General features: G+C 44.4%; 1 protein-coding gene and 1 non-coding gene across 5 annotated transcripts in view; one reads left to right on the forward strand and one right to left on the reverse strand.

Annotated features, from left to right (window-relative positions):
• LOC106607090 (RNA binding protein fox-1 homolog 2) overlaps positions 1 to 18666 on the reverse strand; it is a 49451-nt gene that overhangs the window by 21776 nt on the left and 9009 nt on the right. For all 4 annotated transcript variants that reach the window (XM_082976530.1, XM_082976531.1, XM_082976532.1 and 1 more), the window contains exons 2-5: positions 18129 to 18179; positions 965 to 1162; positions 669 to 842; positions 200 to 253 (exon numbers count right to left, since the gene is read on the reverse strand). In XM_082976530.1, coding sequence (XP_082832656.1) covers positions 200 to 253; positions 669 to 842; positions 965 to 1162; positions 18129 to 18179 — 477 coding nt within the window. The remainder of the gene's footprint in view (positions 1 to 199; positions 254 to 668; positions 843 to 964; positions 1163 to 18128; positions 18180 to 18666) is intronic.
• trnal-uag (transfer RNA leucine (anticodon UAG)) lies at positions 12867 to 12948 on the forward strand. The gene has a single exon. It is a non-coding gene; the product is annotated as a tRNA-Leu (tRNA).

Consider the following 18666-nt stretch of genomic DNA (forward strand, 5'->3'; position numbering starts at 1 on the left):
CTTACTTTCAATCTAGTTTCAGATGTTCAATAGTGGCCTGGAGTGTTTTTACCCATAATACTACCCTGTTGTTTCTACTATCAGTGCAGGTCAGTAGGACACAGTGCAGTGTGGAAAATGTAGCATTGAGACACAGTGAACTTTTTCATCATAACGTCCACAGCGGTGGGACTGAGGACATGTTCACCATCTCACTCACCTTTGAGCCCCTCTCATTGAAAATGATCTCAACATCAATAATCTTCCCAAATTGCTGAAAATAAACAAAACACAAGAAATTAGGATACAAACAAAAACTCAACTTGCATCATGTACTCTGTGTAATTAAATTACAATCAGGGGTGAACTACACCTGCAGCTCACTAGGAGGCAGTATTGTACCAAAATAAATTCAATCAAATTGCACCTACCTTCTATTGTCTATTTTTCTATCCCTTTGTTACTACATGCCTTCCTTTCCTCACTCGTTCACTAACTACCTCTCTGTGGCTCTCATGGCCCTGTGATAGAGCAAATCAAAGGACATGAGTGTTCCTCCCTTTGTGACTGTCTGGCCCTTTGTTCTTCTCAACACCCACTCTGACACCAACCATCAATTAAACAACAGGAGGGTTAAAGTGATTTACTCCTCATCTCAAAGTGCAGCAAGGAAGTTCCCAGATTCTTACCCCAAACATCTGCCTGAGGTCAGGGTCTCGGAAGCGGAAGGGGATGTTGGAGACGTGAAGTCGTTTTGGGGTTCCTTTGGCCTCCGCGGAGTCAGCCCCGGATAGTCCTCCTGCTAATTCTACTGCCACACACTGCCCCACTCCATCTACCTGACCTGGGGACACTTCTGTCTGCTGAGGGAGAGAGAGAGTGGAGGGAAAGGGAGAGGCTGATAAATGGAATGAACCCGAGTAGTCTTGAGCATTGTCGGGACAAATGCAGTGAGCCTAACAACAAAACCAACCATAACACTGACCGGGGTGGGTAAGATGTTGGAAGTGGTGGCTGAGCCATTTGTTCCAGCCCCTGAATCCGAAGGCCCCTGCCCACCAGCACCAAACAAAGCACCGACAAACTCTGTCCCCAGGCCGTTCTGCGGAGGGGGTGGTGGAGGGAACGCTGAGAAGGGCGGGGGCACCAGCCCCTCCTGGCCCCCCGTTGAATCTTGAGAACCCTGACAGAGAGGAGAAGGCAGGGTTAATACTGGTAGGCATTACTGTACCGTGCAGATGGAGGGCCGGGAGAGAGACTAGAACGAAGGTTAAAAACAGCTTAAATTTCACCCTCCCTCCTACCCTCTCGCTCCATATCTCTGACAGCAGAGCGTTTCAGTCAGCCTACCATGAAATATTCACTGCAACCACATCTATTATTGACAGTCACAAAATCTGATACACACACATTGCTACACAAGCCTGCTCACTATCCATGTACACGCATATCCAGAGAATATTTACAACAATGAGTATCTGTTATACCCTGTGAACAGATACGGTTATCCTATTTAGGTACACTTGATATGAATTCATATAACCAGTTGAGTTGGGAGACGGCTCCAGGCCATTGCCACAGCACCGTTACTATGCCGTCTTCATGATAAGCACGGTAATGGATTGTAGCGCCGGCCGGTCACCATTTAAAAAAAGGTGTCAGTTATGTGTTGTGGTATGGTGACACTGTGATATAGCACTCTTCTGTCACACACTCAAGGACATCCTGTAATAACTTCAAAAACACCCCAACTGTGCTCAGAAAGAGCAAAGCCTGTAGGGAGGGAGGAATGGGGGGGCGCCATTTTGTTTCGGGCCATGAAACTGCTTCGTGGCCTTCCAGGCGTGATGACAGCATCCAATACCATTAAAACGGGCCAGTCAGTCAGTCAGCCGGCCAGCCAGCCAGCCAGCCAGCCAGGCCTGGGCGAGGCGACACCCAGGCTCCAGACAGCCTTTTTAATTACCAGGGAAACTAAGTTGCGGTGCAGTAAAGCAAATGAGGATTCACTAATCCCAGAGACTGCAGACTTCTCATCTTGAAACGACAGTGGAAAGAACCGTCCCGGCTACTGTTAAATCCCCTCTACTTGATAAGGAGGACTGAGCTCTCGGTTCTGTGCCGCCAAGATAACGAGTGCAACAAAAGTAGGTTTAATTCAGAACAGGGTGGAAAAACTGTTCTACTGCTATATTCCACCAGCCTCTCCTTATGTATTCTGGTCCATATGAATCGCTTATGAGGCTGACTGCATTCATTGCAATGGCATTAACTTAATAATAACAATAGCACATAAGTCCTGCATAAAACGGGGAGGATGATTAAATGAAGGAGGATTCCAAAGAGGTTAAATGGACTCCTTCCTCCTGCAAAGACATGTCATCCATAAACATGTAGAAGTCTGGAACCAGGAAGTAAAGGGTGCTTCTCATCATCTGAGTCACAGTGACCAAATCCAAATCTGTGTTGGAGGCTCAGAGGATGGGGGAGGGGTGGAAGTGTAGTGGGTGTTTCTAACAGTACAGTATCTCGATCATGTGAGTAGTGGAATGGATATTTAGGCTAGTCACCGGTATCCACTGATGGATGGACAAAGCTAAATAGTAGAGAGAAGATACTGGCTGAGGGCTGGTAGCACTCAACCCATTGGTCAACGGGACATTCCTGCCACACTCACTGAGAGGTAACAGTAACACTGCCCTAAATGGCAGTATCTCACACACAGAGCAGGAGAGGAGGGAGGGAGGGAGAGAGAGAGAGAGAGAGAGGAGGGAGAGAGAGAGAGGAGGGAGAGAGAGAGAGGAGGGAGAGAGAGAGAGGAGGGAGAGAGAGAGGAGGGAGAGAGAGAGAGAGGCTATTATAAAAGGGAGTCATGCTGTGTTGCAAAAAGGAAAGAATGAAATCATGTGGAAAAACATTGTATTAAAAACGGAAACTGAATGATCAAATTGTTTACACATTTCAAGAGACGGGGGGGGGGGGGGTTGTACAGTCAAATTCTATAATATTTCACAAATATGTATATTTGTATACAATATCATATATATCATAACTCACTAGTAAGCCACTAGGTGATGTTTAAAGGCAATGCAGGAATTCATATAAAATAGTCTAAGCATAACAAATCTCATTTGACCACATGATACCCTTTCAAAATAACTTCAGATTTACTGCTCTGCATGAACGTATAACACAATATGAAATGCACCATCTGAATTACGATAGGCTAAACTCTGCATCCCTCTTTCTCTACACACTGGACAGCGGTAGTACAGAAATGTTACCTGAGAGACCATAGGTTTTTCCATACACCAAGAGGACCGTGGGGAGAGAGAGGGCTTGCAATGTGGGTCAAAATATTCAGCGAACGTTGCGAGAGTGCATGTGTTAAAATGTGTGCAGTGACTGCAGCGTAATGAAATAATTTGAATTCAATTGCACAGTACAGTAGACAGTCAGTGAAGAGTGTTAGTAGACTACAGTAATCTCTTTAACCAGCTAGTTACTCTAATCCCAATCCGTGTATCATGAATGAATAACTGAATGACCACTACTAATCTACAGCCTACTGTGACGCATTGCTTTGCATTAACTATGCCGCCTCTTCCCCCCTCTCTCTCCAATGCAGTAGTACGCTCCTCTTCCTTTTTCTGCAGCTGGAGAAATAGATATGCTTTTCCTCTCCTTCTTTCTCCCTCCTCGCTTGATGAAATCCAGACGAGGGTTTCTACCTCCGCCCCGCCTCCCCCAAGTCAGTCAAAGCCACCGCCGCTATGAAACGTGACCCACGGATCCCAAAAGCCAGTCAAGCATAGCGCTGTAGCCGCCTCCCATCTCCATGTAAGGGCGCCTATGTACTGAAACCCTGTCACTCCTCCAGGGTTGTCAACCAATGAAAATCACGACACATAATATACAGCCTATCCCTCCGCGGTACATTAACAGCTAATTGGCTTAAACCCTACAGGCACCACAAGTAAAAAAACACATGGCAATTCATTTAAGGCTAACAGAGGACTCTTAACAAAAGAGTTGGTCAGTTTCTAAAGGTCTGGTGGTAGTACAGGCTACTGTATTCACTGACTCAATATTACAGAAACGCATCAAAGAGATCAGAGGATGTTGTTGGCCATGAAGGACGGGACCGTGCAAGGCCAGTTGGATGTTCAGCCGTACCACACAGATTCTGAAAGCCTGGCTGGACCCGTCTCACAGGACACCTTTAAAAAGACTTCCCTCAGCAGCCTCCCCATGAAATACTCCCACAGACGGCCCAACGTGAGCCACGTCTACTAGGGCACCAACACCACGGTGGCCATACACGGTCCCAAAACTCTGAAAGATGTCTGGTATGGTGGAGGAGCTAACCTCCTCCTTGACGCTTAACCTTTTCCAAGTTCCCTGACATGACCCTCCTAATCCTTCAGTCTCTCTATGAAAGGCTGCTCTATGCAGCTAATTGCAGAGGGAAACAACCCAGCACCCTAAGACCTGCTGTAGGGGTACGAATCAGTGTATTTGGGAGGATTAACATCCATGCCCAATCGCTGTTAAAGTTTCCTCACAATATTTGATTGAGTCAGCCACCAACACTAGTGAGGATTGCTTCTCTTTCAGCCCAGAGAAGAAGACAAGAGAATAAACGTTGCTGCGCCATGTGTCCATTGAACTGAACCAGCTCCGTCAGCCGATAGTGGGGGAAGGGGCTTAAGGAGCCTCTGAGACTCAACACTGCACTGCAGCAGAACTGGCCATTGTTTCTGTCAGTCACAATAGTGCATGTGTGCAAATTAACAGACTTGCTGTGCTGTCTATTCAAAGCTCAATGCTTTTCTGCACGTCCCTTGAGCCAGCTGGATTGTCAGTACTGCAGGTTTAGATGGGCAGTGAGGAGCAGCAGTAAGCCTGTAGTGGAGACAGATGTCTCAGAGTGCATTAGTGCTGTAATACTGTCTGCCAGTTCTGCAGCAGTTTGGTTGGTGCAAATGTGAAGCAGCAGGTAAGTCTCTTACCCCTGGGGGCGAACACTTGGGCGGGGCTCCACAAAATACTTTCAAAACCCTGCCATCCCTCTCTAAACCAAGCAGTGTGGCTGCAGTAATGGAGATGAAGCAGCAAAATACACCACAATCATGCCATTTCTCAGAACCCGGCATTCATACGGTTGGTTGCGGTGTTTGCACTTTGCTTGGTTGCTTAATAGCAAAGCTGTAAGTTAAATTGATGGGGGAGCAAACAGCATTTATAACCCAAATGCACTCACACGCATACACTTTAAATCAGGGTTATAATGAAGAAATGTCAACTAAAAGAAGGCATTTTCTTAACCTCACTTCTCTCTGATCGCATGGGACAGTGGATGATTGGTGACACCTTTAAAATCCATTCACACTTGAACCCCTCCCCATTTAGCTGCCCGTGCCCTTTGAGGAGAAAAACATGTTTAGGTAACAGCTGCTGATGCCTGAGGGAAGAGAAACAGCATAGAAATGGGAGAGAGGGAGGAGGGTTGAGCTCCAAGTCACAGCCCTAGAAATGCATGTGCTGGAGTTAAAAGTACTTGGGGAGATTCCTGCTGCTAACTGTCCAATCAGCACCCAGAGCACAGAACCTCACAGCACCCCATCCAGACCATCCAGTATTGTGGCGGGAGGAAAGGGGAGGCTGGGTTGTACCAACAGAGAAGGACTGAGGGGTAAGACTCACAACTGTTTCTTGGCACCTGTCTCTTTCACTCAGAGGTGTGGGGGGGGGGGGGTTAAACAGCAAAGACAGCTGGGAAGACAAAGAATTGCTGTAGCACCCCCTTCTCATTCCAACAGCCCCCCACCGCACCCCCTGGACTATCATGATGTTCTGTACAGTCAGCATGGCCGCAACGTGCGACATACACACAGCTCAACACTGCTAATTTACAGAGACATTTGCAGAAGCCTGGACCTCCTTGAGGGCCCTGAAGCACAGACAGGACCACAGAACATGTTGGGGCAGCAGGCTCATTAGAACATGTACACAGTTAACCCCTCTTGCTACCAGTAACACATCTACATATTTAAATGATACAAAACAAGTTACGTTACATAAGTCGTTACACAAAACACTGAGCGTTCCTCAATGTCGAGGCTATGTGCATGTATTTGTGGTAAAAGAGAAACAACAGTATAACTCCATGTAGTAATCTGAGGCCTTGCCTTATGCAACCTATCAAAACTAGCTAAGTCGAATCAACCGCATATTTTTCCAAAACGTGTAGAAAAGAACAAAGTATTTTGTTGTTTAGATGTTCCAGGTCTAAACCTGCTATACTGGATAGGAGCGTACAGAAAACTGGCTATGACATGAACTCACCGGCAACACCGCAGGATAGTACAGCCCCATCATTGTCTGCACGGGAAGGAAGAGTCTCTCCTCTCTCTCTATTCCGCTCTGAATGTGGTCTGTTACCATCCGCCGGGAAGCACCTTCTGTCCACGTCTCTCACAGATTCAAATTCTCCCTCGCTCTCCGCCAGTGTTCCCCCTTCCCTTAGCACCACGCAAGCCTTGTGTCCTTGTCACTCTCCCCCTCTTCTCTGTTTGCCCCTTGTCAGTTCTCTCCTCTGACAGCGCGAGTCTCTTCTCTTCTTCCACTGACGTGTGTCACTTCTCACTCACACTACCTCTCCTGCTCTGCTCGGTCATGGCTAATGCACGTTCCATCCCCCTTCAAACTTTCCCTCTCTGTGAGCCTGGCTGGGTCCCTCCTCTCCATCAGTCTCTCCATCCCCTCCCCTCTCCTCTCTGGCTAGGTACTGACAGGTTAGGAAGGAAGGAGCTGCTGTTTGGCAGCCCTGAGTAGAAGACGCTCCGTTTCACACTGTAACGCTACCCACTGCATTGCAGGTTTTTTTAATCATTTATTTATTGGATGGCAGCTTGTCAACCCCATGTTAGGCTGGCAGGCAGGCAGCTCCCCCTCACCTCCCCATGTTCATTACCCAGAGAGGAAACAGCTTCAAACTGCTACGGCCCAATTCTACACCTTCACAACATGTATATTTATTACTCTGCATTGCGCTTTTTCATTTCCTACACTACAGGATTGTTGGGGTTCGATGGGAGAGCAGTTCCCCTGCACTTCTTGTTTTTTTCTCCCCTTTTCTGCCCTGCCTGCAAAATGTCTATGCCAGTATGCAGACATCTGCTGAGGTTGGCTACTACAGAGGGGAGAGCGAGAGGGAGGGAGGGAGGGAGACAGGGACCAAAAGAGGTGATGGGAAAGGGGTAAGCGAGAGGCTGAGAGAGGCAGTGGATGTGAGCGAGAGATAACGGGATAGAGATAAAAAGGATAAAGGGATGGGGAAAGAGCGAGGGATGACAGGATTAGGGTGTAAGTGAGGAGGATGAGAGGATGAATGGGGGATGATCTAAGGATTAACTACACAGACTGAACACACTGATAAACACACAGATGCACAGCCATATTTATTGTGCACCCTGGCAGGCACACAAACACACAGACGCTTTCAAACAAAGGGCTATTTCCATCACACTCTCTCTCACACACATACATTCAAACAATGCCCCTCCCCCACAAACACAGATCATCATAAGGACATGCATATAGGGATGCACTGATATGGGCATTCTGGGCTGATGCAATAGTCCTAATCAATATTTTCTTGTCCATGATGGATTATATACCAATATGGCAATATTAATCTGAAGGCCAATGCATGCATCCCTACATACCAACAAACAATACATAGCTCTACTAATTAGGTAGATTTAATTTATTAGATTATTAAAAGTAGTAGGGTGGTCCAGCCGGAGAGTTATAATACCTAAAGATAAGCTGTAGACCACACTATTTACCAGCTGTCTATTTACTACCACAAACCAATACTGGCATTATGACTGCACTCAACAAACTGTATAAGGCCATAAGCAAATAATACTCATCCAGAGGCAGCGCTCCTAGCGGCCGGTGATTTTAATGCAGGAACACTGAAATCAGTCTTCCGCAATTTGTACCAGCATTTAACCTATGCAACTAGAGGCGAACAAAAACTCTAGATCACCTTTACTCCCACACAGAGACGCATAACAAAGCTCCCCCTCCATTTGGCAAATCTGACCATAACTCTATCCCCCGATTCCTGTTTACAAGCAAAAACTCAAATAGGAAGGAGCAGTGACGCCCTCAATACGGAAGCAGTCCAATGAAGCGGATGCTAAACTACAGGACAGTTTTACTAGTCAGACTGGAATATATTCCGGGACTCATCTGATGGCATTGAGGAGTATACCACATCAGTCACTGGCTTCATTAATAAATGCATCGATGACGTTGTCCCCACAGTAACCGTACGTACATATCCCAACCAGAAGCAATGGATTATAGGCAACATCTGCACTGAGCTAAAGGCTACAGCTGATGCTTTCAAAGAGCGGGACACTAACCCAGACACATAAGAAATCCCACTACGCCCTCCGACAAACCATCAAACAGGCAAAATCATCAATACAGGACTAAGATCGAATCCTACTACACTGGCTCTGATGCTCGTCGGATGTGGCAGGGCTTGCAAACTATCACGGATTACAAAGGGAAACCCAGCCGCGAGCTGCCCAATGAAGTGAGCCTACCAGACAAGCTAAATGCCTTCTATGCACTGAACCATGCGTGAGAGCACCAGCTGATCCGGACAACTGTGTGATCACGCTCTCAGTAGCAGATGTGAGTACGACGTTTAAACAGGTTAACATTCACAAGGCTGCAAAGCTAGACGGATTACCAGGACGCACACATGCGCTGACCAGCTGGCAAGTGTCTTCACTGACATTTTCAACCTATCCCTGACCTGGTCTGTAATACCAACTTGTTTCAAGCAGACCTCCATAGTACAGGTCGACCGATTAATCGGAATGGCCGATTAATCAGGGCCGATTTCAAGTTTTCATAACAATCGGTAATTGGCATTTTTGGACACCGATCATGGCCGATTACATTGCACTCCACGAGGAGACTGCGTGGCAGGCTGACTACCTGTTATGCGAGTGCAGCAAGGAGCCAAGGTAAGGTGCTAGCTAGCATTAAACTTATCTTATAAAAAACAATCAATCTTAACATAATCACTAGTTAACTACACATGGTTGATGATATTACTAGTTTATCTAGCTTGTCCTGCGTTGCATATAATTGATGCGGTGCCTGTTAATTTATCATCGAATCACAGCCTACTTCGCCAAACGGGTGATTTAACAAGCGCATTCGCGAAAAAAGCACTGTCGTTGCACCAATGTGTACCTAACCATAACATCAACACCTTTCTTAAAATCAATACACAAGTATATATTTTTAAACCTGCATATTTAGTTAATATTGCCTGCTAACATGAATTTCTTTTAACTAGGAAAATTGTGTCACTTCTCTTGCGTTCTGTGTAACAGAGTCAGGGTATATGCAGCAGTTTGGGCCGCCTGGCTCGTTGTGAACTGTGTGAAGACGATTTCTTCCTAACAAAGACAGCCAACTTCACCAAACGGAGGATGATTTAACAAAAGCGCATTTGCAAAAATAGCACAATCAAAATCAATGCCTTTCTTAAAATCAATACACAGAAGTATATTTTTTTAAACCTGCATATTTAGTTAAAAGAAATTTATGTTAGCAGGCAATATTAAACTAGGGAAATTGTGTCACTTCTCTTGCGTTCATTGCACGCAGTCAGGGTATATGCAACAGTTTGCGCCGCCTGGCTCGTTGCGAACTAATTTGCCAGAATTTTACGTAATTATGACATAACATTGAACGTTGTGCAATGTAACAGCAATATTTAGACTTATGGATGCCACCCGTTAGATAAAATACAGAACGGTTCCGTATTTCACTGAAAGAATAAACGTTTTGTTTTCGAAATGATAGTTTCCGGATTTGACCATATTAATGACCGAAGGCTCGTATTTCTGTGTGTTATTATATTATAATTAAGTCTATGATTTGATAGAGCAGTCTGACTGAGCGGTGGTAGGCAGCAGCAGGCTCGTAAGCATTCATTCAAACAGCACTTTCCTGCGTTTGCCAGCAGCTCTTTGCAATGCTTTAAGCATTGCACTGTTTATGACTTCAAGCCTATCAACTCCCGAGATTAGGCTGGCAATACTAAAGTACCTATTAGAACATCCAATAGTCAAAGGTATATGAAATACAAATGGTAGAGAGAGAAATAGTCCTATAATAACTATAACCTAAAATTTCTTACCTGGGAATATTGAAGACTCATGTTAAAAGGAACCACCAGCTTTCATATGTTCTGAGCAAGGAACTTAAACGTTAGCTTTTTTACATGGCACATATTGCACTTTTACTTTCTTCTTTGCATTATTTAAACCAAATTGAACATGTTTCATTATTTATTTGAGACTAAATAGATTTTATTGATGTATTATATTAAGTTAAAATAAAAGTGTTCATTGTTCATTCAGTATTGTTGTAATTGTCATTATTACAAATATATAAAATCGGCCGATTAATCGGTATCGGCGTTGAAAAATCATAATCGGTCGACCTCTACTCCATAGTCCCTGTGTCCAAGAATGTCAAGGTAACCTGTCTAAATGACTATCGCCTCGTAGCACTCACATCTGTAGCTATGAAATGGTTTGAAAGGCTGGTCATGGCTCACATCAACACCATGATCCCAGACACCCTGAACCCAGTCCAATTCACATACCACCCTGACGGGATCCGCAGATAATGCAATCTCTATTGCACTAGACACTGCCCTTTTCCATTTGGACAAAAGACAAATCTACATGAGAATGCTGTTTATTGACTATAGCTCAGTGTTCAACACTGTAGTACCCTCCAAGCTCATCACTAAGCTAAGGACCCTGGATATCCTGACAGACCACCCCCAGTTGGTGAGCGCAGGCAACAACACATCCACCATGCTGACCCTTAACACGGGGGCCCCTCAGGGGTGCGTGCTTAGTTCCCTCCTGTATTCCCTATTCACCCACAACTGCGTGGCTGTGCACGACTCCAACACAATCAATAAGTTTCACTATGACACGATGGTGGTAGGCCTGATCACAGACAACGATGAAACAGCCTATAATGAGTGTGATTCCAGGACATCAACCTCTCTAGGGTAGGGGGAAGTATTTTGACGTCCGGATAAAAGGCGTGCCCGTAGTAAACTGCCTGCTACTCAGGCTCAGAAGGTAGGATATGCATATTATTAGTAGATTTGGATAGAAAACACTCTGACTTTTCTAAAACTGTTTGAATGATGTCTGTGAGTATAACAGAACTCATATGGCAGGCAAAAACCTGAGAAAAATCCAACCAGGAAGTGTGGAAATCTGAGGTTTGTAGTTTTTTAAGTGATTGCCTATACAGTGACTTAGGGTTCATTTTGCACTTCCTAAGGCTTCCACTAGATGTCAACAGTCTTTAGAACGTTGTTTCATGCTTCTACTGTGACTGGGGAGAGAATAAGAGCGGACTCAACAAGTGGACTGCCTGAGGCCAATGAGTTGTTTACTGCGCAGTCACACAGCGCGCCGTTCCTTCTTTTTCCTCTGTAATGAATATGCTATTGTCCGGTTGGAATATTATCGAAGATTTCTGATAAAAAAAGACCCTAAGGATTGATTGTAAACATCGTTTGACATGTTTCTACAAACGGTAATGGAACTTTTTGACTTTTCGTCTAGGGTTTTGCGCTCGCGCATTGTGCCTTTGGAATAGTGATCTGAACGTGCGAACAAAATGGAGGTATTTGGACATAAATATGGAGTTTATCGAACAAAACAAACATTTCTTGTGGGAGTCCTGGGAGTGCATTCCGATGAAGATCAGCAAAGGTAAGTGAAGATTTATAATACTATTTCTGAGTTTTGTTGACTCCAGAACTTGGCAGGTAACTGTATAGCTTGCTTTGATGGCTGAGCTCTGTACTCAGAATATTGAACAATGTGCTTTCTCCATAAAGCTATTTTGAAATCTGACACAGCGGTTGCATTAAGGAGAAGTGTATCTATAATTCTTTCAATAACTGTTGTAAATTTTCTCAATGTTTATGATGAGTATTTTTGGAAATTGATGTGCTCATTCACCGGACGTTTTGGAGGCAAAACATTTTCAGCAAGACAAAGGAGCTGATAGTGGACTACAGGATACGGAGGGCCGAGCACGCCCCCATTCACATCGACTGGGCTGTAGTGGAGCGGGTCGAAAGCTTTCAGTTCCTTGGTGTCCACATCACTTAGGATCTATCATGGTCCAAACACAACAACACAGTCTTGAAGAGGGCACACCAACGCCTCTTCACCCTGATGAGGCTGAAAAGATTTTGAATGGGCCCTCAGATCCTCAAAAAGTTCTACAGCTGCACCATTGAGAGCATCTTAACTGCCTACATCATTGTTTGGTACGGCAACTGCTCGGCCTCCGACCGCAAAGCGCTACAGAGGGTAGTGCGTACGGCCCAGTACGTCACCGGGTCCAAGCTCCCTGCCATCCAGGACCTCTATACCAGAAGGTGTCAGACCTACCGATGCATCAAGTCTGGAACCAACAGCACCCTGAAAAGCTACTACCCCCAAGCCATAAGACTGCTAAATAGTTAACCAAACAGCTACCCGGACTATCTGCATCGACCCTTTTCGCACTAACCTTTTGACTCATCACGTACGCTGCTGCTACTGTTTACCATCTGTCGCCTTATTCATAGTTATATCTACATATCTACCTCAATTACCTCGTACCCCTGCACATCAACTCAGTACTGGCACCCGTGGTATAGAACCAAGTGATCGTTACTCATTTTGTATCTATTATTACGTGTTTTACTTTTCTTTTATTTCTCAATTGTCTTTCTCTGTATTGTTATTAAACTGGGTAGCGTGGCCGAGTGGTCTAAGGCGCTGGATTTAGGCTCCAGTCTCTCTGGAGGTGTGGGTTTGAATCCCACCTCTGCCAACGTTGATGTTATCTTTGGGCGGAAGGTAGCCTAGTGGTTAGAGCGTTGGGCCAGTAACCGAAAGGTTTCTAGATCGAATCCCCGAGCTGACAAAGTAAAAATCTGTCATTGTAAATAACAATTTGTTCTTAACTGGGGTTAAGGTTAAATAAAAAAATGTTAAATAAATTAAAGGGCCTGTTAGTCCACACGTTGTTTACGAAGCAAAAATACATACATACAAATTAAAAGGATAAAGCCAGAGGCTTATTTCCATTGTGGTCCTCAGGTATGGATGTGATTTTGCTGCAGCAAATGCACAACACACTACTGCACAACACACTACTGACCCCACAGTCAAACGTATTCGCTTCTATATCATCAGAGGCAGCACTATGTGGTCACTGTATACTAAAGTCTTCGAAAGCCAAGTTAATAAACAGATCACTGACCATTTCGAATCCCACCGTACCTTCTCTGCTGTGCAATCCGGTTTCCGAGCTGGTCACGGGTGCACCTCAGCCACGCTCAAGGTACTAAACAATATCATAACCGCCATCGATAAAAGACAGTACTGTGCAGCCGTCTTCATCGACCTGGCCAAGGCTTTCGACTCTGTCAATCACTGTATTCTTATCGGCAGACTCAACAGCCTTGGTTTCTCAAATGACTGCCTCGCCTGGTTCACCAACTACTTCTCAGATAGAGTTCAGTGTGTAAAATCGGAGGGCCTGTTGTCCGGACCTCTGGCAGTCTCTATAGGGGTACCACAGGGTTCAATTCTCAGGCCGACTCTTTTCTCTGTATATATCAACGATGTCGCTTTTGCTGCGGGTTATTCCCTGATCCACCTATACGCAGACGACACCATTCTGTTTACATCTGGCCCTTCTTTGGACACTGTGTTAACAAACCTCCAAACGAGCTTCAATGCCATACAACACTCCTTCCGTTGCCTACAACTGCTCTTAAAACGCTAGTAAAACTAAATGCATGCTTTTCAACACTTCGCTGCCCGCACCCTAGCATCACTACTCTGGACGGTTCTGACTTAGAATATGTGGACAACTACAAATACCTAGCGGTCTGGCTAGACTGCAAACTCTCCTTCTAGATTCATATTGAATTAAACCAAAATTAAATCTAGAATCGGCTTCCGGCTATTTCGCGACAAAGCCTCCTTCACTCACACCGCCAAACATATCCTCGTAAAACTGACAATCCTACCGATCCTCGACGATGTCATTTACAAAATAGCCTCCAACACTCTACTCAGCAAACTGGATGCAGTCCATCACAGTGCCATCCGTTTTGTCACCAAAGCCCAAAATACCACTCACCACTGCGACCTGTATGCACTCGTCGGCTGGCCCTCGCTACATATTCGTCGCCAGACCCACTGGCTCCAGGTCATCTATAAGTCTTTGCTAGGTAAAGCTCCGCCTTATCTCAGCTCACTGGTCACAATAACAACACCCACCCGTAGCACGCACTCCAGCAGGTATATTTCACTGGTCATCCCCAAAGCCAACACCTTGTTTGGCCGCTTTTCCTTCCAGTTCTCTGCTGCCAATGACTGGAACGAATTGCAAAAATCGCTGAAGCTGGAGACTTATTTCCCTTACCAACTTTAAACATCAGCTATCTGAGCAGCTAACCAATCGCTGCAGCTGTACATAGCCCATCTGTAAATAGCCCATCAAATCTACCTACCTCATCCCCATATTGTTTTTATTTACTTTTCTGCTCTTTTGCACACCAGTATTTCTACTTGCACATCATCATCTGCACATCTATCACTCCAGTGTTAATTTGCTAAATTGTAAACACTTCGCTACTATGGCCTATTTATTGCCTTACCTCCTCATGCCATTTGCAAACACTGTATGTGGACTTTCTTTTTTTCTATTGTGTTATTGACCGTACGCTTGTTTATTCCATGTGTAACTCTGCGTTGTTGTTTGTGTCGCACTGCTTTGCTTTATCTTGGCCAGGTCGCAGTTGTAAATGAGAACTTGTTCTCAACTAGCTTACCTGGTTAAATAAAGGTGAAATAAAAAAATTAAAAATATATACTGACTGACTAGGACCATCAATCATCAAGGCTTCTGTAGCCTAAATGTGATGAGGAGGGGCACTAGACTCATACTACAGGACCCTACCAACCTCCAGACAAACCCACATACGTAGGGTTTCGGCTAAGCCACCATGCAGGGGCGGCATGTAGCCTAGTGGTTAGAGCGTTGGACTTGTAACTGAAAGGTTGCAAGATCGAATCCCCGAGCTGACAAGGTAAAAATCTGTCGTTCTGCTCCTCAACAAGGCAGTTAACCCACTGTTTCTTGGCCGTCATTGAAAATAAGTATTTGTTCTTAACTTCTTTGGGATAGGGGGCAGTATTTTCACGGCTGGATAAAAAAACGTACCCGATTTAATCTGGTTACTACTCCTGCCCAGAAACTAGAATATGCATATAATTAGTAGATTTTGATAGAAAACACTCTAAAGTTTCTAAAACTGTTTGAATGGTGTCTGTGAGTATAACAGAACTCATATGGCAGGCCAATACCTGAGAAGATTCCATACAGGAAGTGCCCTGTCTGACAATTTGTTGTCCTTCTGTTGCATCTCTATCGACATTACAGCATCTGTGCTGTAACGTAACACTTTCTAAGGCTTCCATTGGCTCTCTAAAGCCGCCAGAAAGTGGAATGGGGTGTCTGCTGTCTCTGGGCAAAGTACAGCAGCAGAGTTTGTAAGTGGTCAGCCTGGGGACAGTGAGACTGAGATGCGCGTTCACGAGACTTCTCCATTTTTTTCTTTCAGCCTTTGAATGAATACAACGGTTGGAATATTATCGGTATTTTACGAGGAAAATAGCATAAAAATTGATTTTAAACAGCGTTTGACGTGCTTCTAAGTACGGTAATGGAATATTTTGAAAATTTTTGTCACGAAATGCGCTGCGCGTTACCCTTCGTGCAGATGTCAAAATAGCTAGCCGTGATGGCCGAGCTATGTACTCAGAATATTGCAAAATGTGCTTTTGCCGAAAAGCTATTTTAAAATCGGACATAGCGATTGCATAAAGGAGTTCTGTATCTATAATTCTTAAAATAATTGTTATGTATTTTGTCAACGTTTATCATGAGTAATTTAGTAAATTCACCGGAAATTTGCGGTGGGTATGCTAGTTCTGAACATCACATGCTAATGTAAAAAGCTGGTTTTTGATATAAATACGAACTTGATTTAACAAAACATGCATGTATTGTATAACATAATATCCTAGGAGTGTCATCTGATGAAGATCATCAAAGGTTAGTGCTGCATTTAGCTGTGGTTTGGGTTTATGTGACATATATGCTTGCTTGGAAAATGGCTGTGTGGTTATTTGTGTCTATGTACTCTCCTAACATAATCTAATGTTTTGCTTTCGCTGTAAAGCCTTTTTGAAATCGGACAATGTGGTTAGATTAACGAGAGTCTTATCTTTAAAATGGTGTAAAATAGTTGATTGTTTGAGAAAATTTAATTGTGGTATTTTAGTTGGTTTTGTATTTCGCGCCGTGCGATGCCATTGGCTGTTGGCTAGGGGTTCCGCAGGCGGAACGGGGCTCCGCTAGCGGAACGTCTGTCCTCAACAGGTTAACTGACTTGCCGAGTTAAATAAAGGTAAAAAATATATATATAAACATTGTCCCTACTGACACAGCCAAACCTACAGGCAGATCAACCAATGCACACCAGCTCATAGGAACTCCAGCTAGCAGTGTAGGTAGGCTAGACTAACTCCTCCAACACTTTGCATGACAACCGGCTCAACTCCTATGTGTACCCGATTACATCACTAACAACTAGCTAGCATTAAATTATTTAAACATTTGTTGTATGTTTGACTAGTCTTGAATCAAATAAGTTATGATCCAAACAAACACATGGGAACCTAACTATTTTTACAACCTTACCAAATGCATGTTATTTCAGATGTTTCTAGCCCAATGGTATTCAAACTTCTTCAGCTGGGACCCAATTCCCTCAGCAAGAATTTCTGGCGTCCCCATTTTTTTCGCAGGGATTTCTCACCAAATCTAACATTGGTAAAATTATTTTTACGTCAACAAATAATCTTCAATTCGTTACATTTTCATCTCTTATCAAAATTAAAAGAACAACTACATTTACTCAATAAAATTGTATTTTTTAAATTCTTTCCTAAAAACATTTGTATATTCTCCTATACAATAATATGCACTCTTAATTTTTTATAAAAAATATATATTTTGGCAACCCCACTGCAGTTCCCCCGTGACCCCACTTCAGGTCGCGACCCCAACTTTGAATACCACTGGTCTAGCCTATATATTACCTCACCACAGAAAGGTTAACTTCAATATGGTGGCTCACTTGCTACAGTCTGCATCCTCTGCTCCTCTCACTTTCCCTCTCTCCTGCCTCTTCTGCTTTCCATCCACCCCTCCCCCCTCTCTCTCTAGCACAAGCAGCGAGCGAGCTACATTCCCAAGAAAGGAGATGGCAGGGGTAGAGGAACGCACGTTGGAGGAAAAAACACATAATGGAGATAAAGCTGTGGAGACCCATCATGTTGAGGAGAAGGAGGGCAGGCAGGCAGACCAACACCACCCTCCTGTGGCTCTGCCAGAGACCTGCACTCGCATATCAGCCATGACAACAGACAGAAGACACAGCGCTGTGCTGCTGCTCCCAGGCAGATAAGAGACTCTCAGAAACAGCCCTGTCTGGCGCACATAAGGAACTCATTACTGGAACCGATATTTAAAACCCCGGCCAAACCCGGATGATGCTGGGCCAATTGTGCGCCACCCTATGGGACTCCCAATCACGGCCGGATGTGACGCAGCCTGGATTCGAACCAGGGACTGTAGTGACGCCTCTTGCACTGAGATGCAGTGCCTTAGACCGCTGCACCACTCGATATGGAAGGAGAGCACAAGAAATTAGAGAGAGAAAGGGAAAGAGAGCAGGGGAATGTGGATTGTGGAAAAGTGCGCACAGCAGCCAGGCAGATCAAATTGATTCAGAGTGGAAAATGTCGTCAGTTTCTGTAGGCTATGTTCGTGTTGGGCCTTCTGAAGTACTATAATGTGTTTCATGAAACTCCATGATACATCCATCAATTATATCTAAATTAAAGATTTCAGTAAGATGGTACTCTTACCTGGCTGTGAGGTGGGTATCCAAGGAAACCTGGGGTTAAAGGGTCGTTGTTCTAAAAAAAAAAGTAAAAAGAGAGAGGTAAGGGTTTGGAAAATGTGATGTGATTCAACAGGAGTCTAACATTTTGCAGTGAAGTCGCTTTTCAGCTCCAATCTTTACCCCTAACAAAGTAATATGCTCCAGAGGAGAAATAGCCTAGCTGTTACTTGTGATGGGGCAAAAATGTATACAGTAAGATATCAGGATATCATTTTTGCCATCATTTTGACAATATCGCAATATTATGTTTGTATTTTTCCTTCTTAGCTTGTTCTCCATCTTGTTTTCAGCACTTTAATCAAAACTCGTTTTCTCATGGCTCGCTCTAGTCCCTCTGCAGCAGACGTATGGTGAGCAATACGTTTGGAATCGCAACACATATAGAATCGTAATACATATCATATCGGCACCTAAGTATCGTGAGGTCCCTGGCAGTTCCCAGCCCTAATACATTTATGAAAATACGTATGGTGCAGGAAAGAAGCAGGGAACTTAAGGGG

This window comes from Salmo salar, chromosome 06, assembly GCF_965601325.2.
Source record: "Salmo salar chromosome 06, fSalSal1, whole genome shotgun sequence".
NCBI lineage: Eukaryota > Metazoa > Chordata > Actinopteri > Salmoniformes > Salmonidae > Salmo > Salmo salar.